The sequence below is a fragment of the Trachemys scripta genome, chromosome 1 (assembly GCF_013100865.1).
Source record: "Trachemys scripta elegans isolate TJP31775 chromosome 1, CAS_Tse_1.0, whole genome shotgun sequence".
Classification (NCBI taxonomy): Eukaryota; Metazoa; Chordata; order Testudines; family Emydidae; genus Trachemys; species Trachemys scripta.
The window spans coordinates 95,209,004-95,232,743 of record NC_048298.1 but is presented as its reverse complement, the minus strand read 5'-3'; the positions used below and the strand labels follow the sequence as shown (position 1 = coordinate 95,232,743).

General features: G+C 44.1%; 2 protein-coding genes across 2 annotated transcripts in view; both read right to left on the bottom strand.

Moving 5' to 3' along the window:
* Positions 1–276: 276 nt before the first annotated feature.
* RTCB (RNA 2',3'-cyclic phosphate and 5'-OH ligase) lies at positions 277–17,226 on the bottom strand. Its single transcript, XM_034778002.1, has 12 exons — positions 16,994–17,226; positions 15,634–15,712; positions 14,295–14,362; positions 10,747–10,846; positions 8,823–8,979; positions 7,907–8,063; positions 6,358–6,517; positions 5,431–5,606; positions 4,492–4,680; positions 3,802–3,912; positions 1,951–2,070; positions 277–1,380 (listed from the first exon to the last, which is right to left on the bottom strand). The coding sequence occupies exons 1-12, from the start codon at positions 17,084–17,086 to the stop codon at positions 1,273–1,275; spliced, it is 1,518 nt and encodes a 505-aa protein (XP_034633893.1). The 5' UTR covers positions 17,087–17,226; the 3' UTR covers positions 277–1,272.
* Positions 17,227–18,721: 1,495 nt separating this feature from the next.
* Positions 18,722–23,740, bottom strand: part of LOC117870703 (BPI fold-containing family C protein-like) — a 25,887-nt gene continuing 20,868 nt past the window's right edge. Inside the window, exons 14-16 of the mRNA XM_034757971.1 lie at positions 23,022–23,085; positions 21,122–21,198; positions 18,722–19,761 (exon numbers count right to left, since the gene is read on the bottom strand). Of these exons, the coding sequence (XP_034613862.1) occupies positions 19,720–19,761; positions 21,122–21,198; positions 23,022–23,085 (183 nt within the window). The 3' untranslated portion in view covers positions 18,722–19,719. The remainder of the gene's footprint in view (positions 19,762–21,121; positions 21,199–23,021; positions 23,086–23,740) is intronic.

The window sequence follows — 23,740 nt, the reverse complement described above, 5'->3', positions numbered from 1 at the left end:
GGGGGGGGGGGGAGGGGGAGAACTGGTTCTGAGAAAAATGTAATGTTAAACAATTCCATTAAAGTTAAGCACTTATTTGCTATATTAGCATTTCTTGGAACAAACAAACAGTGCTACTAAATGCAAACATTTGTACAATTCATAGCCCACATGCAGACACACCAGCTTGGTTATAATCTGAAATCTTGGTAACTTCTAGACCACAGTATAAGCACTTTTTTCTTTTTAATAATCAGCTGTTTCAGCAACACAATGAGGACAGCATACACACTGCAGTGATTTTGTGTTTTCCCATTTTATTTAGAAATTCCAAGTTCCCAGAAATTCACCAGTTTTGGTGATTTGCCTCCCAAGTCTCAATAACTAAATGTAAAACAAAAATAAAGGGCTAATCTGTCAGTCTCAAATCATACTTATCTTCAGTCATGATCCTCCATCCCAATCCACTAAGTCATCCACACAGAAACTCATTGGAGAGAGCTGCGCCAGCAGATCCAATTACAGTTGCAGACCTTTCAAGTCTTATGCTAAGCACATCTGTCAGTTGTTAAGTCACACCATGTGCAAGGTAACCTTTGACCTTTTCAATAACATACCCAATGGCACTAGAATTCCCATCAGCCCTTGTGGAACAACTGTGAATATCAAAGGAGTCAGTACACCCTAGGGTCATGTTTTAATTATGGGGGCTGTGTCTGAACCCTGGCTAGTCTCTCTCATGCTTTTTGTTAGGGTTAAGACCACTCCCTACCTCATCATTTGTTACATAACTACCACTACCGTATGTCTACACAATATAGACTAGTGTTTGCAAACAGAGCATCTTCCCACTGCCAGGAGTTCTGTATGTGACCTGCCAGAGGACTTCAGTTGGCGTCAGGAGCTCCAGTCGCTTGGGTGCACAGTGAGTTGGGCAAGGGTTATATATTAAATTGGCTGATGAAGGGTGTACTGCCATCTCCAGGCTTATTAGTGACAGTCTGGTTGAACCAGGTCTGCAGTTCTACTAATGGAATTCAATGCATTTTTGTGGGATCATTAAACATAAGGCAACAGCATCGGTTTGTTTACCCCTTCTGCATACTACAGAGCATCGTAACACAAAAAAAGTTATTTTTGAGACTTCTCGCCCAGTCGTATTTCCAGAATAGGGAGTGTACTATCTGAACGCTCTGCAGTCAAGAGGTATGAAAGATGATAATGATGACAATTTTAGTCTGTTCTGTGGAAGGCATTGCTGTGCCAGTGATTTCTGATGGCCTCAGTCAGTTCCTAGCCTTTAATAACAGCGATAGGTCTCAATTTAATAGCTTTCTTGCTGATGCCAGCAGCATGGCAGGTGTTAACCACATCTGTCACATTTTTATAGGATTCTGGTGCCTAAAAAAAAAAAAAAAAAAAAAAAGACACACAAAGTTAGACACATGCCTCTTTGCTTTACCTTTCTACTCTCTTAAAATAGGGGAACTTACTCATTGAGGCACTAGTTATTTTTACACAGCTAAAAGATTAGTGAACCACTTGAAGAACATAGCAAGTTTATGTCTTATGGGGGGGAGGGGGAGAAGGAGGAATCAAGCTATTTTGAAGATATTCAGGAACTGAACTAGCCACCATACTGGACTCAGAAGCAGGAGAGAGGACACCAGGTGCCTGCGCCATGGAACAAGCCACTCCAACTTCCTTCCAGAAAGAGGCAGCCTATAAAGGTTAACTTTCACAGTCCTATTAGTGTCTGGAATCATCAGGGCAAACCTCCATGGAGTTTTCCCTGATGCCATCATTTGGGCAAAGGACTAGATTGGGCTGGTTTTGAATACAGGCTCTTCATGTGACACTTGGAGAATCTGACAGCTTCCGTCAGGGATGCAAGTGCGGCTCCTCTAGTTGCCCCAGTGGATAATTTGCTGTCTATCAGAGTACACATCCAGTCAGAAATTTAACACTTACTTCTTCCATGACCAGCTTGGGAGAAGCAACACGGATTGCGATCCCCATGTCAGCCAGCTTGTCCAACACATCCTGGAAGTCCAAGTTTCGTCGAGATTTTGCTCGGGACAATGCACGACCCTAAACAATAGATTTAGATTATTTCACTTTGTTTTGTAGTCACCACAAGGAGTAAGAGTTGCATTACTAAGACCGACAGACAGTGGAAATAAAAAAGTCACACACCTAGGTGTTTCATTCCAGGCAAGACAGCATTTGCAGAAATAATCATGCACAAATTTTATATTTAAACTAACCGGAGACTTGATGGGACAGAACACTCAGAAAGTCTTACTTGGGGTTTACTTTTGGGGATTTCTGGTGCTATACAGCGCAAGCGATTTTTAACAAGCCAGCATTCGTTAATATTTAGAAGGCGGTGCATGTTGTACACAAACCCCAACTAGCAAAATATTCAGTTTGATGCAAAGATTACATGCCTCAGGAGAGCTGAGAAACAGGAGGCAGCAGTAAAATGCATAGGTGTGCTGGGGTTCCTGCATAATTAATGGCACATTCTGAAGCGTTGTTAGGGATCACGACATGTACAAAAATCCACAGCATGCAGGTATCTAGGATTCCTGTAGGTCTCTCCAGTGATGAGCTCCCAAAATCCTAAGAACCGGTTCCCTACTGGGTCCTCGGCAGCACTTCTGCGGCGGGGGGAAGTCTTCACTTGCTTCGGGTTTTCGGCGGCAGGTCCTTCACCCGGAGCAAGTGAAGGACCCACCACCGAAGTGCCGCCGAAGACCCGGTAGGGAACCGCAGGGTGAGTACAGTACAAGCCCCACGTGCCTGTCTCTCCCCCCAAGCCCCAATCCGACCCCAACCCATGTCCTGCCCCCGACTACCCCCCTCAGAACCAGAAAGTTTCTCCTCCCGCCCTCCCCCACCGGGGTAGCAGCAGCAGCAGCTCCGGGGACTATTTAAAGGGCTGTGGCTCCCCTGCTTCTACTGCCCCGGCCCTTTAAATAGTTGCTGGAGCCCTGGGGAAGCAGTGGGGCTCTGGCAGCTATTTAAAGGACTGGGGCGGCAGAGGCAGCTGGAGCCCCGGCCCTTTAAAGAGTCCCTGGAGTGCCCCCCCCCCCCGCTATTCCAGGTCTCTGGGGGCTATTTAAAGGGCCCGTGGCTCCCCTGCTTCTACCACCCTGGTCCTTTAAATAGGCCGAGGCGGTAGAAGCAGCAGGAGCCCCGGAATTTTTACATAGCCCCCAGAGCACCGCAGCCTTACCCGAGGGCTCCAGCAGTGGGGCTCTGGTGGCAATTTAAAGGGCCCTTTAAACTGCCCCCCTGGGGAAGCCAGGCCACCCCTTTAGCAACCTGTTCTACACTGGCTTCTAAATTTAACAACCGGTTCTCGTGAACCAGAGCGAACCGGCTCCAGCTCTCTTTTCACTGAAACTGCTAGGTAATCAGTATCCACAATCTGGGCTTTAACTGGGTGAGGAAGCTGCAACCATTTCTTTCCACTGTTAAAGAAGCCCTTGCACCACCTCCTTCTACCAAGGGAAGTGCTTTGCATGGGCATCCTCAAGGCTTCCATTCCAGTTCTTAGTTCTGGGCTGTCAGTGTTTGGTGGTGGGGCTCTGTCCACCACACCAACCCTTTTTGTAGGCAAGGAAGCTTAGTGTTAGCCAGAGAAAGAGGCATCAATAGTGCACAAGGCACACCATCTGCACCACTCCGTAGGCTGGAGATCTGGGAATCTTATCTCCCCTACCCACAAGAGTAACAGCACACTGGCTGCTCCTTGAGCAGCTGTTTTTTGGATATCCCATCACAATCCCTTCTTTAACTGTTTTTTGTACTTACAGCTCCATGGCATGTGGTTCCAAAGGTCTCGGTCATGCCTTGCTCAGTACCAGTAAGAACATAGCTACAGGTTCCCATTGTCCCACCAATCAGTACTGGCTGTCCAGTCAGCTAGGGGCACAAACAAAATAATATTCCCAATTTAAGATCAAAATCACTCAAGATTTAAGACAGTTTTGTTCAATAAACGATATAAGGGGTGCCATCAGGATCACATATCCATAAAGGAGTGCTGGCAAGCCTCTGGCTGTGTACCCAGGACTCCTGAGTCAGCAGATGGACTGGAAAACACAGGCAGTGTATAAAATTGCTCATTATCATGAGGAGGCCAGGCAAACAGACACAGTTTGCCCTAAGGCAGGGGTGGGTAAACTTTTTGGCCTGAGGGCCACATCTGGGTATGGACATTTTATGGCGGGATATGAATGTTCATGAAATTGGGGGTTAGGATGTGGGAAGATCATGCAGGCAATTGTAGGTTGGGGAAGAAAGATGAATCAGGAAGTGTCCAAAAGTTTCAATACAAGCCTGAGGATAATGGCTGACACTGACAAGTGTTCCAATATAATTCATTTGCTACCCTTTTTGAACTGAAACATTTAAAATCTTCCTCTGTTAGTAATACAGAAACCCTTTCTATTCATCTGAACCCCCTCCCCTGCCTCCACCTCCCTCTAAAGTTAACCGTACTTGGTAATCAACAGCAATGAGAGGATGATGAGGAGGGAAAGCCCTAGTCGATCCCTTTCTGTGCACCAGCAGGGTCCGCTCTTTTCCATCCACCACATGCTGCTCCACTTTGGCAATGTTATGAGACACATCATAGATAACATGAAGATCTAGGTCATCAGGGGTTGTGTTGAAGACTTTAGCGAAGGCCTAAGGGAGAAAAGTTGGGATGTAAACACAGGAGCAATCCCTCACAGCTTTAGGGGTTAAAAGCAGCAGACTCATTTGAAAATGGCCTGTCACGGGAAACAGTGTGTCAGAAAACAGAACACTGCAACTAAATGAAGTGACAGGTAAGGCAACACTTTCAGTTCAGCCTCCCTGGTTCTAGAAACACTGGGCCAAATGTAGCCCTGACATAAGTGAATGCAACTTCACTGAAGTCAATTGAGTTGTGCAAAATTTATTCTACAACCGAACTGGACTGATTATCTGTTCACTGGCAGCTTGGATCCTTCTGAAAGTATTAGAAATCAATCAGGAAGACTTAGAACACCAGAGATCAATCAAAAAGCTGTGAAATAACATGCCTTAATATTTCCTCTTCTGCCAGTTTGAGGGTAACAATAGAGACCTCAGAACTTAGCTTTTGAAAATGGAGCATTGGCATGTCTGAAAATTTTACCCTCTCAAACTGGCAGAAGAAGAAATGTTAAGACGTGTTGTTCTACATCTTTTAGATGTAACCCAGTGAGACTTTTCTGCTGGTAAAAGGTATTGGACTGACTGCTCTTGAGACTGAAGTGTTCTCTTAAACCAACAAGTTAATATAGCACAGGCAGCAGAAAAGTACAAGCTTCACCCAGCTGCTCATCATCATGGCTCAAAATGTTTTACCTTGTTCCAGGGACCTTTAAAAGAACCTGAATACTTGCAGCAGAACAGCAGCTCTGCTCCTACCTGTCTGGTTAGGAAAGTCATGGAAGAGCGGTTGACCCATGCGTAGTTCCCAGCCGCTGCCATTCCCTTTAGGTAGTCCTGTCCCTCTGGGGAGGCAATTCTGGCGCATGCCAACTGGCGATCATTAACTATGATCTTGTCCCGTTTCATGGCTTTCTCCATAGCCACTAAAGCATCTGGGGAAAAACAAACAATACAACCAGCCTGTCACCTCTACCTTGAAAGGCTTTAGATCTGGATTCACAGGCACAAAATCCAGCTCCTCTCTCAGAGGTACCAGAAAGTGGTTGAACCTTCAACTTCCTCTTAAAATTAGAAATGAATGTGTGGAATGATGACTTCAATTGTTGCTACACAGGGTCCCACAGTACCACCTTCAGAGTGAAAGTGATGGAACTAGGTGCCTGGAAGAAAAGACATGCTCCTTAGAGCATGTGTTTTAAGTTTTAACTACCTAATAGATAAAGTTAAAGTCCTAGGAGTATGGTTTAGAGGTCTGAGCACAGCACTCAGTGCAGGAAGTCTGATGTTCTAGCCACAGCTCTAACACTGACTTTTTCTGTGATCTCTGGAAAGTTACCACCTCTCTCCTTTTCCTCTTATTTCTATTGCAATAGTGCCTAGGGATTCCAACCAAGGATTAGAGTCTCATTGTACTAAGCAAATACAAATAAAGACAGCTTCTGCCCTAGAGAGCTCACAGTCTAGATCTCTGTCCCATTCCCCCACAATCTCAAACGGAGATAATTACCTACTTCATAAGGGCTGGTTAAGGATTAACTCATTGTTTTTAAAGCACAATATAAGTACTGAATATATTCTAATAAATGTGACTGGTTAATAAGGTTTATTGTGAGCAGCAGACTATTCTGAAGAAATTTTATCTTACTTCAGCTCTTACAAAAGTAGTCTTATCACAGAATATACCTGTAGCTACTTGATGGCCCAGGCCTCTGCTGCCGCTGTGGATCATTACACACACCTGTCCCTTGTGATCAATGCCCATCTTCCTGGCAGCATACTCGTTATAAATGTCATCCACCACCTGGATCTCAGCATAATGGTTTCCTGCTCCCAGGGTCCCCAGCTGTCAATTACAACAACATATCTTAGCCATCTACTGATTAGACACTGGACAAAAAGTGAGCCTTTGGGAACAGAGGAATGGCTGTCTCCTTTGGAGGGGATTATGAATGAAGAGTCATGGGTTTATGTGCAATATGGTGAATTGTAATAGAATGTGGTTAGAAAGTAGCAGTAGGGCTGCCACTTTCAGCAAACACACAGAGGCATACTTAAAAGGAAGGAACAGATTATAAAACAGATAGTAAAGAGAAGCAGCCTTTACATAGCCTTAGTAATAGGGCTGCAGCAATGTCTACACTAGAGAGTTTACAGCGGCACAGCTGTACCAATGCAGCTGTGCCACTGTAAGATCTCTCGTGTAACTGCTCTATGCAAACGGGAGAGAGAGAGAGAGAGTTCTCCCATTGACATAATTAAACCACCCCCAACAATTGGTGGTAAAACTTCTAACACCAACATAGTGCTGTGCACACAACCACTTATGCCGGTATGGGGTGTGTTTTTTTTTCCCCCAGCAACATAAGTTTTGCTGACGTAAGTGGTAGTGTAGACATGACCAAAAAGTTCATAAATACAACAAACAGGTGGATTTTTTTAAAGCCACATTCCTGGAGAAGTCGGTCATCAATGATGGAGACGTGGTCTGAGCATAGGACTGGGAACCAGAATCTCCCAAATTCTAATCCTGGTTTTGACACCAACTCTGTACATTTGGGAAATTCACTTAACTGTGTGAAACAGATAATTAGCTGCTCCACAGGAGAGATATGAAGGTTAATGTTTGCAAAAGTCTTTAAAGGTTAAAATGCCATGGAATTGCAATATATCCTCATTAATAATGCCCAAGAGAGTTGGAGGAAGAAGCCTTTAAATTATAACAATGGTATGATCTCTACTCTAGCCAGCATACCAACCCAGGCAATGGAAGTTAAATCCAGTCGCCTTGCATGGCAGGCCAGAATTTTACAACCAAGTCACAGGACATGTTCAAGTTTTTTTTTTTTTTTTTTAAATACATTGTTGGTCATACAATTTAAGTCAATGTAATCAGAACAACAACAACAACAAATCTAGAAAAGCTACCATTCCTAAAAGGTTGACAAGTGCTAGTAGTGATGAATTCAAACAGTCAGGGCCAGCTGTTTAACGACAGGTGGGAGGGCAATTTTATACATAGGTAAGAATTAAATTACAGTTCTTACTGTTATTTGTTTCCCACTATTCTAGCTCTGTCAGAAAACAGATTCAAAATCATAACCCCTCCCAAATCAAGGCTAGTCAAAGCCTATATGAACACAGGGCATGAGTTACAGAAATGAATGAAGCTAATTTTTCCTTGTTGTTGTTTTAAACCTCAAAGTGTTTACAACTACCTTACAGGTAACATTACCTGAGGCAAACCTCTTTTCTTAGCTCTTGAGGAGACCTTATTGGGATCAGCCTGCAGCATCCTTCCATACTCCTCACAGTGCTCCTTGTCCTCTGCCCAGGCATAGCCTTCCCGGAGAGACCAGTCCACACCCATCTCCAGGGCCTCCTCCAAGTCCCTGCAATCAAGACACTTTCCTCAAACTCTTAAATAAGTACTAGCTCAAAGTTAACCTCACATGTCATCCAAGGGTTCACACCCATATCTGAAGCGGTGAAAAGCCCATGAGTTCACTCAACCCTTTGCTGCCAATCAAAAAGCCAGTTCCACAAAGATAAAATTAGTGAATAAAGCCACTTGCAACTTCATTGCTTCCCCTCCCCCATATCAGGGTAACGACTGATATTTTAGCATCACTATCTATACCAGGGGTTGGCAACCTTTCAGAAGTAGTGTGCCAAGTCTTCATTTATTCACTGTAATTTAAGGTTTCGCGTGCCAGTAATACATTTTACATTTACAGGGGCCAGCGGATGGAACCCCAGACTGGTGGTGGGCTAAGCGGGGCCGGTGGCCGGCCATCCAGGCAGACAGGCCAGGCTGAGCGGGGCTGGAACCCCAGGCCAGCAGCAGAGTGCCACTGAAAATCAGCTCGCGTGCCGCCTTTGGCGCACGTGCCATAGGTTGCTGACCCCTGATCTATACAATTAAAGAAACCCTCCATTATGAGAACTGATAACCTTTAAACCACCCTTAATTAATCCTCTGACTCCTAGATGGCTTTGTACTATTACTTCTAGCTGTATGTGTAGGGGAAAGGAATGGGCCAGGAAGTTTCTTTCCACCTCCTTCCAGCCTCCCACCTGCAAATCCCGTCTCAAAACAAAGGCCAGACACTGCCCATCCCCCAGAAGTGCACACAAAGTCATTTACTTACTTGGCATTCATGGGAATGACACCCTTGGAGCCCACGCCAACTGGAATATGGTCAAACATGGCTTGGGCGAGCTGTTCCTTCACGGGCTGGACGTCACTTTCATCCAGATTCGTACGCAGCAGTCGGACACCACAGTTGATGTCAAATCCGACACCACCTGAAGGTATAAAAAACACACACAAAGTTAATAGATGGGGCTGCTCATTTGTGGGTCACAGAATGCTACATTGCAGCCTTTGGCCACGTTCATCTTTAATACTGATGTGCTTCCTGACAGAGAAAGTTTTGCATACTAGGGTCTGAAGTCTTCATCAGTCCTACCACCATATTAAATGAGAGGACAGCTGCAATCTGCTCCATTTTAGTGAATTTCCATGCAGTCTGTAGGCCCCTGGCAAGTTGACAATGCAATCCCCCAAATAGGTAAAATCTGGCTCTACTGTAATGAAAAGTATTCCATATCTACAACATCTTCACTCAATGCTACAGGGATACTCCCCTGCTCTAGATACTGTCCTAGATAATGGATACAAAAACAGTGTCTCCCACAAAATCCTTAACTTGCAAAGTTGCTCCTGTGATTAATATAGAAATACCTATCCAAACTACTCAACAAGCACATTACAATTAAAATACACTGATTTTCTACCCTACCAACACAGCCTTTTCCATTTCTAATTTCAGTTATTTGAAAACAAAATCTTTGTATTTAAGGTAGCAGGCTTTTAAATTAGTGCAAAAAGTGTTCTCTGGAAGGCAAACAGCAAGTTCTCCCTGCTGTCACATTTTGGCAGTAAAATGTGACCCAAGAGTGTTTATGTTAAGTGATACTTTATTTCAGTATTACAGGGGGATCAGAGAAGAGTGATGAGAATTTTCAAGGACGTGGAGAAACTCACAAGAGTGATGGGATTATTTACCTAGAAAGGAGACAAATAAGAGGACATGAAATAATGACTGGCCTAAAAAAGATAGATTGGGAACTTCTCTTCTTGTCTCATAGCACAAGAGCAAGGGGACACTCAATGGAATTAAAAGTTGGGAAATTCAAAACTGATAAAAGAAAATTCACACATTGTGTGAGAAAATAACTTTGGAACTTGTTACCACAGGAACAGTTGAGGCCAAGAACTTAAGATTCAAAAATGGATTGGTTGTTTATATAGATGTCAAGAATATCCAGAGATATAATTAACGATAAATTTTTTGGAAAGCATACTAACCTTGCTTTAGAGCCAGTATCTAACTATTAGAGATCAGGATGAGACCTATTTAGAGGGCAGATTATCCTAAATCTGTCTATTACAGGGTTCTTAAGCCTTCCTCTGAAACATCTGGTGCTGACCAGTGCCAGAGCAAGATACTGGACTAGATGGACCTGGGGTCTGGTCCATTATGGCAATTCCTGTGTTCCCATACACATAGTTTAGAATAATAGCTGTCAGATGCCAGCACAGAGGCATTTCCAAATGGTTAATAAAGGTGAACTGAAGAGTTCTTAAAAAAAAAAAAAAAAAAAAAAAAAAAAGAGAAAACTATTTAGATCCTAAATCCTTCACATAAACGGACAAACTTTTAAAACTAGAGTTAAAAATTAGTTCCTCTTTTACCTGCCCAAAACCAAGTTCAGGGGTTCTGGGCTCTCTCTTCAGAAGTTGGGAACAGACACCCAAAACAGGGTGAAGAGAGCAAGGCTCCCTGCACTATTTAGGTGCTTTGGTTGTAATCAACTCCTGCAGAGAACTTAGGATGCATGAACTGGTATCTTAACAGAGAAAAACTTTTCAGATCACTATTAAAAACATTTCACTTTACTTCTGTACTGTAAAAATGTGGGGATCTCAAACAGCTATTTCAAGAAAGAATTTCAGATCACCAAAGACAGTTCTCAAAGTATATTAGATCAGACTCAAGTTACTCTTACCTGGTGACACCACTGCGTCTGGGTCACTCATGTCAAATGCTGCCATGTTACCAATGGCAAACCCATAGCCAGAATGTACATCAGGAAGCCCGATAGATCTCTGAAAGAAAGTTCATCAGATTTCAAAAGGGCAGTGGAAAGACTTCTTTTAAATGATATACAACCCTGTTCCACACATGGACAGGCACAACGTAAAGCTTACACGAGACTAGTCACCAGTAACCGTACCAGGGGCAGTTTACAGATCTCCACACACACCAGTCATTTACTTGGATTCAGAGTTCCCACATTCCGCACTGACACAGGAAACAACTTTTGAATTGAATTGTGGTATTTAAACTGATAAGCAATTTATCATTAGGACTCATCTGCCTCATTCAATTAAACTGGATTTAATAATGACAAGCCCACACTCAAAAGGCACAGAAGTTTAAGCATGCAGAAAGTCACCCAAAATGCCAGCAGATTGCAGACATAAAGGAAAGAAAAAAAGCCATGAAGTAAGAGGTAAGCAGGAAACAGACAGCATTTTCCAATACTGAATTGTATAATTGCACACAAACCAAGAAAGTGCTTCATTCCAACAGGTGAAACAACAACAAAATGACCCAAGAGGTAAGAGGTAGATGTTTAAGCTAGTTTTTGTTAGTGACACCTGCAACACAAAGAGGCCCTTTTGCAGATAATTTATTTTATAATGTCTAAAAGAGGCCTGCCCTTTCCCCTCCCCAACAACCCTAGAAATACTAGAAATTCAGATTGTGTCTGTCCTGGGAGACTCTACGGAGAAGTAGTAATGACTTCACAGCTTTCAAGAAAATGAACCCTGATCAATTGATAAGGGTTGTGATTTTTAGTCAAACTATTTAAAACTGTTTGAACACTTATTTAAAACACAAACATTAGGAAGAAAAGCCGTTTTATTAAGAATTCAACCTTTTCCCCTGTCCTAAGAAAGCTTGATTTACAACCAGGAAGCGCTCTAACACAGACAAAAGTCTGGAATGGACATTTGTGACATTTCTGTGGTAAGACATAAGCTGAACAGGCCACAAAAACCAAACAAAAACAAAAAACAATCTGCAACCCCAATTCTTCTCCTTTACATGTCACCTTTAAGAACTTTTATAGCCCCAAGGGCAGCAATTTATTGCAAAAACAAATTAGAGCTTTTGCTGAGTTACCACGTAAAACAATTACAAATGAAACAACCATGTTGCTTATTGACAATTAATAAAAATGAAAAGTAATTCACCCCCCTACAAAAACACTTTACTCTCAGCTTCCTAAAAAGTGACACACTATCACGTATAGAAGTTTCTTAAATTTATTAGAAGCAAAAGAAAGACAAAGAAAAGTGTAGGCCCGCTATTTAGTGGGGAAGGAGAACTAATAACAGATGACACCAACAAGGCTGAGGCGTTTTAATGCTTCTGTCTTTACTAAAAAAAAATTGTGGTGGGATGGTTAACATAATATCAACAACAAGGGGGAGGGACACAAGCCAGAACAAGGAAAGAACACGTCCAAGGATATTTAGATAATTTAGATGTATTCAAGTTGGTCAGGCCTGACGAAATTCCCCCTAGGGTAGTAAAGGAACTAGCAGAAGCAGTCTCGGAACTATTGGTGATTATTTTCAAGCACTCATGGAGGATGGGTGAGGTCCCAGAGGACTGGAGATTGGCAAACATAGTATCTATCTTTACAAAGGGAAACAATAAGGATCCAGGGAATTATAGATCAGTTGACCTAACTTCAATACCTGGGAAGATATTTAAACAAATTATTAAAATCATAAATTTATAAGCACCTAAAGAATAACAGGGTAATAAATCATGGCCAGCATGGACACAAACAATAAATCATGCCAAAAGAACCTAATTTCCTTCTTTGACAGGATTATTGGCATAGTGGATAAGGGGGAACAGTAGACCTGATAGATCTTGATTTTAGTGAGGCTTTTGACACAGTCCAATTCTCATAAGCAAATTAGGAAAATATGGTCTAGATGAAGTTACTATAAAGTGGTTGCACAATTAGTTGAAAGAATGTGCTCAATGGGTAGTTATCAAAGTTTCATTGTTAAACTGGGAAGATGTATCTAGTGGGGTACTGCAAGGGTCTGTCATGGGTCTAGTACTTTTCAAGATTTTCATTAATGATTTGGATAATGGAGTGGAGAGAATGCTTAAAATTTGCAGATTACAGCGAACTGGCAGGGGTTGCAAGCACTTTGGAGGACAATAGCCTTGACAAATTGAAGAATTGGTCTGAAATCAAAAAGATGAAATTCCATAAAGTAGTACACTTAGGACGGGAAAAAAAAAAAAATCAAGTGTGGAAATATAAAATGGGGAATAAATGACCAGTAGTACTGCAGAAAAGGATTTGGGAATTATCGTGGATCCCAAATTGATATGAGCCAACATAATGCAGCTGCAAAAAGGCTAATAGCATTCTGGGGTGTATTAACTGGAATGCTGAATGTAAGACATGGAAGGTAATTGTCCTGGAGAGGTCTCAGCTGAAAGTACTGTGTTCAGTTTTGGGTGCCACCTTTTAGGAAAGATATAGACAAGCGTCTCCCAGAGGAGAGCAACAAAAATGATCAAACGTTTCCAAAGCCTAACTTCTCAGGAAAGGGTCATACTCTCCCTCCCCCCCCCAAGAAACAACAACAAAAACTAGGCATGTTTAGTTTTGAGAAAAGACGACTGGGGAGAGGGGTTGCTAATAAGTCTTCAAATATGTGAAGGGCTGTTACACAGCAAATAGTGGTAAATTGTTCTCCACATCCCATGAAGGCAAGACTAGAATAACTGGCTTAATTTGCAGTTTAGGAGATTTTAGAAAAAAAACTTTCTAACAATAAGGATAGTTAAACACTGTAAAAGGTTTCCAAAGGAGGACATAAAAATCTCCAATTAGGATAATTACAAGAGCAATTAGACAAACATCTGGTCTAGGTTTACTAAGTCCTGACTCTGTGTGTGTGTGGGGTGGGGATTAGATGACCTCTCCGTGTTCCTGTATTTCTGTGATTTTGTTCTATCTGCAACATTGCATGAGAACGTGATACTTCATGTCCCATAGGCACGAAGGGAAAAGGCAGAATGCACAAGAAGCCAAAACAGAATGTGAATTTCATAAAATGTTATTTTGATCTAGAGTAATGAGAAAAGGGACACACAGTGGCCACCATCAAAAAGTACGCATTTGCCCTGGCTTGTATAAATCACTTGACGGGGTGTATATTTTAAGTACAGACAATACTGAGGTAGGATAAATATCCCAGTACCATCTTTACTTTTTCAATTATCTTAACTGTAACTGTATCCTGCTGATACTCTGCCAAGGAAAACAGCTGCTGACCTTTAATCCATACATATGCAAAAGGAAAGCCACGATTTTAGGGGTGGGGTCCAAATGCACAGCTCTCTTGAAATGAAATTCTATACTCTAGTTCCCAACATGACCACCATTTCGAAAACATCAACCAAAGGGGGCGGGTGGCAAAGAGACAATTCTTCAGAGCAGTTACTCACATGAATAATGCCAGGTAGTGCAGCCACATTCCCAATCTGTTTCATGGCCGGCAAGAATCCACCAGCACCTGAAAGAAGAAAACTGAAAGTTTATCCAAGGGACTTGCTGACAAACAGTGTTGATCATGAAAAGTGCTACCATATCAGTCAAGTTGCTGACTCAAATCTAGTCAGATCAATAGTGACCAAAAGTCGTTTCAATCTGGTGGAAAATGCCTGGCACTTTGGGGAGCTAAAGCTCCATTACACTGAAGAGTTTCTGAAATTCTCCCACTGTGGCACCAGTATCAATGCAGTTCCGACTGTTGCTAGCATCAAAGTGCTGGTATAGGCCACCTGTCTATATTTTTACAGCCATATAATCTAGGCCTGTATAAAGGAAGTAAAAATTCTGGTTCACAGTCTACAACAGAGTTCCCACGAGTGCTAGATTAAAAAAGGTGGGATAATTTCTGAAAATCCTCAATAGACCATGCCTCAGTGAAATGAGTCTCGTGGCAACAGTGCAGAGGTGTCGACATAACACAAACCACCTCCACAATTGGCACTCTTGTTGGTAAATATCAAAAGATAAGCCAAGGACTGACTGGGATATGGAGAATGAACTCCCTTTTCTCCCTACTTTGTGGTCCCTGCCGCATTTCAGGTCAATGCTGAGGCACGGTCAGGAAGTTTGCGCTCTTGACGTCCATGCTGTACCAATATCATGAAGGTAGAAGCCTTCAGAGGACAGTGCCAAGTCAATTTAGGCCTACGTTTATATTGATATATAAAGAGGTTACAAAACCTAAGATCAACAGAAATATCCCCATGTTTGTTGTTTTAGCTTCCTCTGTATTATATATTTAAGATTTCCTTCCTGCATTGTGCTGTCACATGAGAACTAGAAATTAACTGACAAGTCTATTTTCATAGTCCACCACTTCATAGTGAAATATAGGAAATAACTAAAAAGATATAATTATGAAAAGTGCAGTAAATTTTAAAATCCCTTTAATTTTCAATTATCTAAAGTTCTTAGAAACACAAAAATTTATTAATTAGTTTTTAAACTTGCTTACGTACTTTACAGTCATCAAAACTGGCAAGCCAATATGTTTCCAGCAGCACCATTTCAGGATAGCAGTGTAGTCAGGCACACAGGCAGTGCATAATGTCATGGCTGGACATATGAGTAGCCTTCACTACACAATTCCATTGTTTTCTTTGATGCATGCAAGCCATGTTAATTCAAGGTTGGAGGCTTTTTTAGGAGGTGAGGGTGACAGAAGTGAAATAAGGGACGCAAGTATTTGAAATTTAATGAAAACAAATGAGAATGGGATCTTCTTGTACTTACCTCCACCTCTGCAGGCATTTCGTAACTCCTCAAACATTAATTTCTCTAGCGGCTCATTTACATAAAACACTCCTTCCACCTAGAGGCAAACACAAGAACGGGAAGAGACAAAATAATGAATCGTTACTGGTCTTACAAAAACTCACGGCCACAAGCAGGACTACACTATAGAACGAGAATTGCCAAGATTAATGGTATTTAATAGATTACAAATGGTATTTAATAGATTAATGGTATTTAATAGATTAATCAGTACTTGGTCCTGCTAGTGAAGGCAGGGGACTGGACTCGACCCTTCAGGGTCTCTTCCAGCTCTATGAGATAGGTTTCTATAAACTGCACCACTGCAGTGTGTCTGGTGAAGATGCTCTATGCCAATGGGAGAGAGCTCTCCCGTCTGCATAATAAAACCACCTCTGCAAGTATCAGAAGCTACCGCCAGCAGGAGAAGCTCTCTTGCTGACATAGCACTGTGCACATGAGTGCTTATGTCGGTGTAACTTATGTTGCTCAGGGGGTAGTTTTTTCACACCCCCGAGCAACATAAATTATGCCAACATAGGTTGTAGTACAGATATAACCGGAGGCACAAAATTGCTGATATGCATTAGTACCTGTAGTATTAGGGCCTAAAGTCAATCAGATGTTAGGGAGAACAAAGGTGGTGTATGTGTAGCTCAGGAGGTGCCTAGGTGTACCTTAGGCTCCTAACTTGTACTTCTGGAATTAGACACAATTATACCTTGGAGCATTATGCCCTGCATACCAGGATGCTTTCTCTGATGTTTATTTTAATATTGCCAGTTTCACACTCTAAGGGAATCATTAAGTAAGGATGAAGAAAAATAAATCCCAGCTACACCGGAGCTCTCTGGGCCCGGAGAAGAATTGTGCCTGCCTCCAAGAGGCCCCCACCGCCAGCCCCCAGCAGCCACTTGTTTCATTTCCAAACAAGCACCTTGGTGCTTTCTCCCCGCTGCCCCTCAGGCGAGGAAGAGGCTTCCCGGAGAGCTGCTGAGCAAAAGCATCGCCCGGACGCCCCTTTGACCTGAGCCCAGGGGGCCCCGCCCCTGGGTCTGGTCCCAGGCTCAGGCCGCAGCTCCCCGGGGCAGGAGCTTCGCGGGGTGCGCAGAGCCCGGCACGCTGGGGCGCGGCCACGGGACCGGTCTCGCGGACAGCAACAGGCCACACACCGCCCCGGGCTCCGCCTCCCTCCTCACGGCGCGAGGCCGCCAGCGGCCCCAGGGCGACGGGGCGGGGGGAGGGGGGAGAGTCTGGGGCAGCCCAACCCCCAGCGCGCGCTGAACGGCCGGTCACTGCCGAGCGTGAGCCCAGGACACCCCCCCCCTCCCGAGCTCACGTTCATGTTGGGCACGAAGCCCTTCTTGATCCTCCAGCTGTTCTTGTCGAGCTTGTCCAGGTACTGCAGCTCATCGTTGTAGCTGCGGCTCATGGCGGCGGCCCTGTAGACTCCGTGTCACACACACACACCGCAGCTCCACCTCCCTCACGGCGCCACCGGGCAGGAGGCAACGGGGGCCGCCGAGGCTCAGGCTCTCTCAGAAGGCGAAAATCCGGCGAATGGGAGGGCAGTAGTTGAAGAGGTTGGACGGGACCCGCCGAGGCTCACATTTCATCCGTTCAGTCTGGAGCGTTACATTACGCCAGCCCTGCGGCGCTCTGCAGCGCCCCCTAGCGGTCGAGCAAGGCGCTGAGCCATCGGGAGGGTCGCCCCGCCCCCGGGAGTGTGCGGGCGGTGCGTGGTAGGAGGCCGTCCTGGCAGAACCCCACCGCAGGGAGCCAGTGCGCGTGGCCCCCTCCCAGGGCCCGTGCAGAGCGCAGTGGCAGGGGGTTCCGCAGCTGCCGGGTCCCTGCAGGGAAGGGGGAGGCCGGGAGTACTGGGGTGGGATCTCCGGGATTCATCCCCAGAGTCAGGGCCATCCTGAGGATTTATGGGGCCCTACGCAGTATTATTAAACTGGTGTCCCTACGCTGGCACAACTGGTGCCCCTGTGAATACAGCCCCTGCCTAGTAAGTGACTGCAGCACGTGCTGGGTGTGTGGGAGCCAACCTGCTCTTACCTGCTGGCCTGGTCATAGGGGTGGACTATGTGGGTGGGTGTTCCAGGCTGAAGCACCCACAGGGAAAATTTAGTGGGTGCAGAGCACCCACCGGTGCCAAGTTCCCCCCTCTGCCCCACTCCCTGTGCTTCTTGTGCGCTGGCATCCCTGCGTTTACCAACTCCTTCCCCTCCTTCCCAGTGCTGCCAGAGCGCCATGAACAGCTGATTCATGGCATCAAGCTCTGGGAGCAGGGATAGGGTATGCTCAGGGAAGGAGGTGGGGCGTGGGTGGAGCAGGGGAGGGAAGAGGTGGGGCGGGGGCTTGGAGGAAGGGGTGAAGCGGGGGCAGAGCCTGGAGGGCCTATGGTCCTGGTGGTGCCCCAAATTTTCGGGTGCCCTATGCAGCTGCGTATGTCTAAGGATGTCCCTGCCCAGCAAGGGACAGTTTGTTTGTGTGGGCCACCCCTTGCTGGTGCGTAGGGACCGAGCCCTACTGCCCTCTAGAGCTCACCCAGCCCCTCACACGAGCTCTGCAGCGCCATCAAGAGCGAGAGCTCGGGAGGCTGCTGCCCTCCCTGGGCCACCCTTTCCCCCCCCAACACCCTGCAGTTTGCCTTGCCACCCAGCTAGGGTGACCAGATGTCCCGATTTTATAGGGACAGTCCCAATATTTGGAGCTTTTTCTTATATAGGCACCTATTACCCCCATCCCCTGTCCTGATTTTTCACACTTGCTATCTGGTCACCCTACACCCAGCAGACACTGATAATGCAACCATACATCAGCTACTGGCTAGGGCACCCAAATGAATCACAGCTGGCTCAAAGTTTTCACCCGCAAAACATTTCCTGCTGAAAAATGTGGGTTTGTCAAATACAGGTCAGTGGTTGTTGGGTTTTTCTGCTGAAAAATAGGATGTACAGGGCAAGTTTGATTTTTTTGGAAAGCAGAACTTTCAAAATCAAATGAAAACGTTTGTTTCATTTTTCAAAAACTTCTTTTTAATTTCAAGTTTTTATCCCCCCTTCCCTTTCAACAGCCCCTTTTTGTCACTGCAAGCTGAAGAGCCAAGGGGAGCTAGGAACTCTTCCAGGTGGAACAAGGAGTAGATAGCACTAGGAGTAATTGAATGAATCATTAAAAAATTTTGCATGAAGATTTCTTGAAAGTGAGATTGTGGAATAGTTTCTCAAGAAAAGTGGTTGTAGCTGCATTTCTTGGCATATCTAAAACTTAGGGATACAGTACTAATGAAAGTGTAAAGAATAATTCTGTATTGTCGGAGCATGAACTAGACTAATGAGTCTTTTTCAGCTCTAAGTTCTATAGTTCTGGAGCCTCTTGGGTACCCACTTACTATAACTAAAAAGACATCAGGGTAGTCCCTGTCCTGAAATACCACTCAGAAGAGCAATGGCACTTGGTCCACCCCCCTGATCAAACTCTGAGGAAATCCTTTCACACAGCACTCAAAAGATTTTAGTCCTCATAGGCACCAAAAGTGTTTTCAGCTTGAAGCACTTTTTGATAGCTCCCACTTCATATTAAACACAACAGATGCATTCAGCTGGAAGCAGAATAAGAAGTTTATGCTACAACCAGACCCTAAAGCAGCTGCCAATGATTGCTGTGTTTGCAGTTTGGTGGCATACATCCTTCCTTTTTTCTAAAGAATATTGAGCTTCCCAGGAAGTATATAGAAAAGGCTTTACTTAAACAGAGAGACTTTAACCTTTACAAACAGTCACTTTTGCAGCAGCTACAAACTCCTGAATAACAAATACTTCCCCTACCTAACCACAAAAACACACACTGTAACATATTTTTTACATGGTTCTCTGCTGGATACATGCTAGTCAAGTCCCTCTTTCTTTTTGGCTTTTTGCCCAAATCAGAGCAGAAGTGGGAAGACTTCATTCATTTCCAGAATTTTTTAATTTAAAAACAAAGGGACAGTGTTCAGCCTTCAGGGTCTTGTTGTTGGTTGGGAACTTCCTGATCATCCAAATGAGCTCTCCTTCCTTAGAGTTTGTAGTCAATGTCAGTGGAAATCAGCAGATAACCCTGAGGAGAGAAGAACATTCACAAAAGTGCCTGAAATTACTGATAGTTAAGCATCTGAATTTTCAGTTTTAATTCTGTCCTGGGGATTAAGGGTGAGAATCTTTACTGAAGAGAACTGAGACTTACTAGTAGCAACTTCAAGAAGTTCACAAAGGGATGGAGACTTCTACACACAGACCCATAAACTCCTTGGGGCCCTGCTGCTTTGCACCGCACTGCCAGCAGAACCTGCACCTAAAGCTCATGTAGCCAGCCATGGGAATATCACTCCAGCTAACAGGGAACCTCCATTGACACACAGATGGTGTAGTGATGCTTCAGTGCCACCTCCCCACTCCTGATACCAGTGTAGTTTAACTTGAGAAGAAGTGGTGTGAATGAGGCTTCCATGTACCTTATCATTAGCTGCTGCATTGGCCCTCTTGGGGCTGTTGGCAGCCAGGGCAAGTAAGAGCAGCCTTCAGGTAGTTGCAACTTCTATCAGGGGATTGGCCTGTCACAAAGCTGTCCGAGGTTTACGGAACGCAACAGTGGCTTAAAAGTATCTTCGCACTCCCTCTCCAGAGTTGTGCTTCAGCCCCAACCAAAGAACTGGGCACAGTGTTTGGACTATAAAATGACTGCAAAGTTGGGAGATGATTGGAACAATCTGATTGGCTCATTAATTTTCTACAAATTAATTTATTATTGATTCCTGTTTCTAGCAATGCCCTGTGCACCCAAATTAAGGGCTAACTTCTCGCCCTGCATCAACATATGACTGCAGCAAGTGATGGTAGCAGAATATCGCCCTCTGTTTTTCCATTTGATTATTATATCAGCAAGAACCATTGAGGCAAGAGTATATTTGAGAGATTTATGACCAGCTGGGACACATACCCATAGGAGCTCATTAATCCTCAGGAAATGCCCTGCATCTTTATCATTATTACTATTATTATATATATAAAGCTCCAGTTATTCACAATACACGAGGAAGGCCAAATTCTGTTTCATTTATGTTTGAGCAACCCTATTGAACTCAATGGGGTTGCACTGAGAAGATGGAGACTTGAATTTAACTTGATGGGGCAAATTTAGACAAGATGTAAAAAAGGTGTGTAACTCCTTTGACTTCCAAGGGGTTACTCTCACTTTCACCACATTTGAATTTGACCCATTGAGTGCATTTGGCCACTGAATATCCGCATAATTGGCTCCATTTTATTTTTTCCCTCAAAGAAAGAGAAATTTGTTCCTAAAGAAAAACCTTTATGGTATGAAATTTCTCATCTTATACCAAGGACTTTTACTGTTTTAATACTCTAACAATCCAGCAAAAGAGGAGTAACTCTTTTTAAGAAGGAACCCAGTTTCTCACCTCGTTAACTTTAACAACAGGTCTGAGGAGGGTAATTTGGTCCAGGTTAGGAAGAGGGAATCCCTTCTTCAGTTTAGCTTAAAAAAAGACAAACAAAATGTATATAATACTTAATAATTATAACTTGCACTTCTATAGCACCTTTCCAAGGATCTCAAAGTGTTTACAAACATGAATGAATAAATCCTTACAACACCCCTGGTGGTAGGTATGATCTACATTTACAAAGGGACAAAGAGAGGTCAAGAACATAAGAAAGGCCATATTGGATCAAACCAAAGGTCCAGCTAGCCCAGTAGCCTGTCTTCTGACAGTGGCCAATGCCAGGTGCTTCAGAGGGAATGAACAGAACAGGTAATCAATCAAGTGATCCATCCCCCATTGCCCATTCCCACCTTCTGGCAAACACGCTAGGGACACCATCCCTGCCCATCTCGGCTAATAGCCATTGATGGTCCTATCCTCCATGAACTGATCTAGTTCTTTTTTGAATGCGCTCCCATTGCTTCAGCACTTCGCAGGAAGTGCTCAGCACATTAGCTCTCCTAAGTGTCCTATCCAAAGTCACCTAGAGTTAGCAGAGGAATTGTGAACACTAGTTTTGTGCTCCAACCACTGGCAAACACCCCTTCTCCTTTGTCTGCACTGTCCAAGAAGGGTGAAAAATACATCCCGTTAAAGAGGTCCATGCACCCTTATTTTGAGGGCTTAAATGGGACTTAAGTGATGCATAGACTTTATGCTGGTCCTCTGGATAGGGGTTATTTTCACTCAGAATGACTGGCTAGGTTAGCACTTGGAGCAATGATAGGAATTTCCCCATAAAGCTCCTCCAGTGTGCCTCATCTGTTACTTGTAGAGACCACCTCTAGAGAGAATAATAATGCTGCCCCTTTTCAATCCATGTAGCTAGTCAAAGTTTGGGACTCTGAGGATGTTCCAGTAGAGAGCAGAAATTCATGGTAGGTATTTCTTTGTTCATTTACAAAGAATGTACAAAGTGCTGTGTCTCTGAATGCAGAAAGACACAGCAGGAAACAGCTTCTTTTTCTCACAGCACCAAGAGCATTCTTTTAAGCCTGCACCTTTGACCCCCAAAACCTGGATACTAAACTGTAGACAGGATCATGACACCTCCCACCCTCCCAAGTTTCTTCCAGGGTCAAGCACTGTGTTTTCAGCTGCTCCTTCTGTCTGTCTGTCCTCTGTGTTTTGCTGAGTATTTTGTGTGTATGAGGGAGGGCAGAACTTGTTCACCCACTCAAAAACTCCTGGCCAGGTTCACAACCCCCTTTTGTTTTAGGTGAGGAGTTTGTGATTAATTCATTCTGAGAGTTACATTAATTGAAGGGTGCATTCACACCCAGTCTAAAAGAGGTTGTTATCCAAGCTGTCACTTGTATCTCTCAGCATAACAATAATAACACTCTTGTATAGCATTTTTCATCCATAGCACTCAAAGCAACTTTATCAATGAAGTCAATATCATTACCCTCATTTTACAGATGGGGAAACTGAGGCATGGAGAGGGGGAGTGATTTACCCAAAGTCACCCGCAGGGTAGTGGCAGAGCTAGGAATAGAATCCAGGATTCCTGAGTGCCAGTTCAGTGCCCTGTAATTCAATTTCTTTGCCCAGTGAGTCCTTGGTTTCTCTGATGAAACTTCAAGTTAGTGCCAGTTGTAGTGGTAATTTGAGAAATTGGCCGATACCCGCAACTCATTTCACATAGGCTACCGGCAGATCGTAATGACATCTTGTCATTTCTCATCTGAGTTGATGTGGAAATGGTCCCTAATGGTGAAAAGCCCCATATCACATTACCAATTCCTGGAGCCATGTCACAGTTATTTTGTTAACAGAGATCAGGGCTATTAAAGGAACTGGCCACTATCCTTACCATTGGCTGCTGGGATTACTCCATTCCGTAAAACGTAAGACAGGAAATTGTCCAAAAGTGAGACCTGCCATGGGGGAGAAAATGGATTTAGGGACCACTTCCTGATATCTACGAAGCTGCTCCATACTAAATCTTGGATGGAGTTTTAAGAAGAGTCCTGCTCACGTAAGCAGACCTCATTTGGGTAGCCAAACCCACAAGTGACAATGACCTTTTGTTCTTGAGGCTTGGGGATGATGTAAAAGATACAGAACATGAGGCTCTGGATCTCATTACCATGCTTGCAATAGTTTCATTTAAAAGAATCAGTTTCATTTACTTGCAAGATAATTTATCTTTAACTGTACAGCAGTATCTGGGAGATTTTAATTCTCCTCTGCTCAGCTTCCTAGAGCTCACCAGTTGTCCTCAAGATGAAACTGCTCTCTATGGGAGGCAGGGTTTTTCCCTATTATGTATTTCAGGCATGTGTGACTGGTATTGGCTCCCACTCCTTACCTTAATGATGAGAATCTGTGCTGAGTCCCTGCACACCACCACTGCCTGCCTGCCATTCTAGGGTGCATGTTCTAACCTACAACCAGGGCTGGTTTTGCCTCCATGTGGAGCCAGCGTCTGACCGGCATGGACATGGTAAGGGGAGTCCCGGGGGGCAGTCAGGGAGCAGGGGGAGGGTTGGCTGGGTCGGGAGTTTTGGGGGGGGCTGTCAGGGGGTGGGG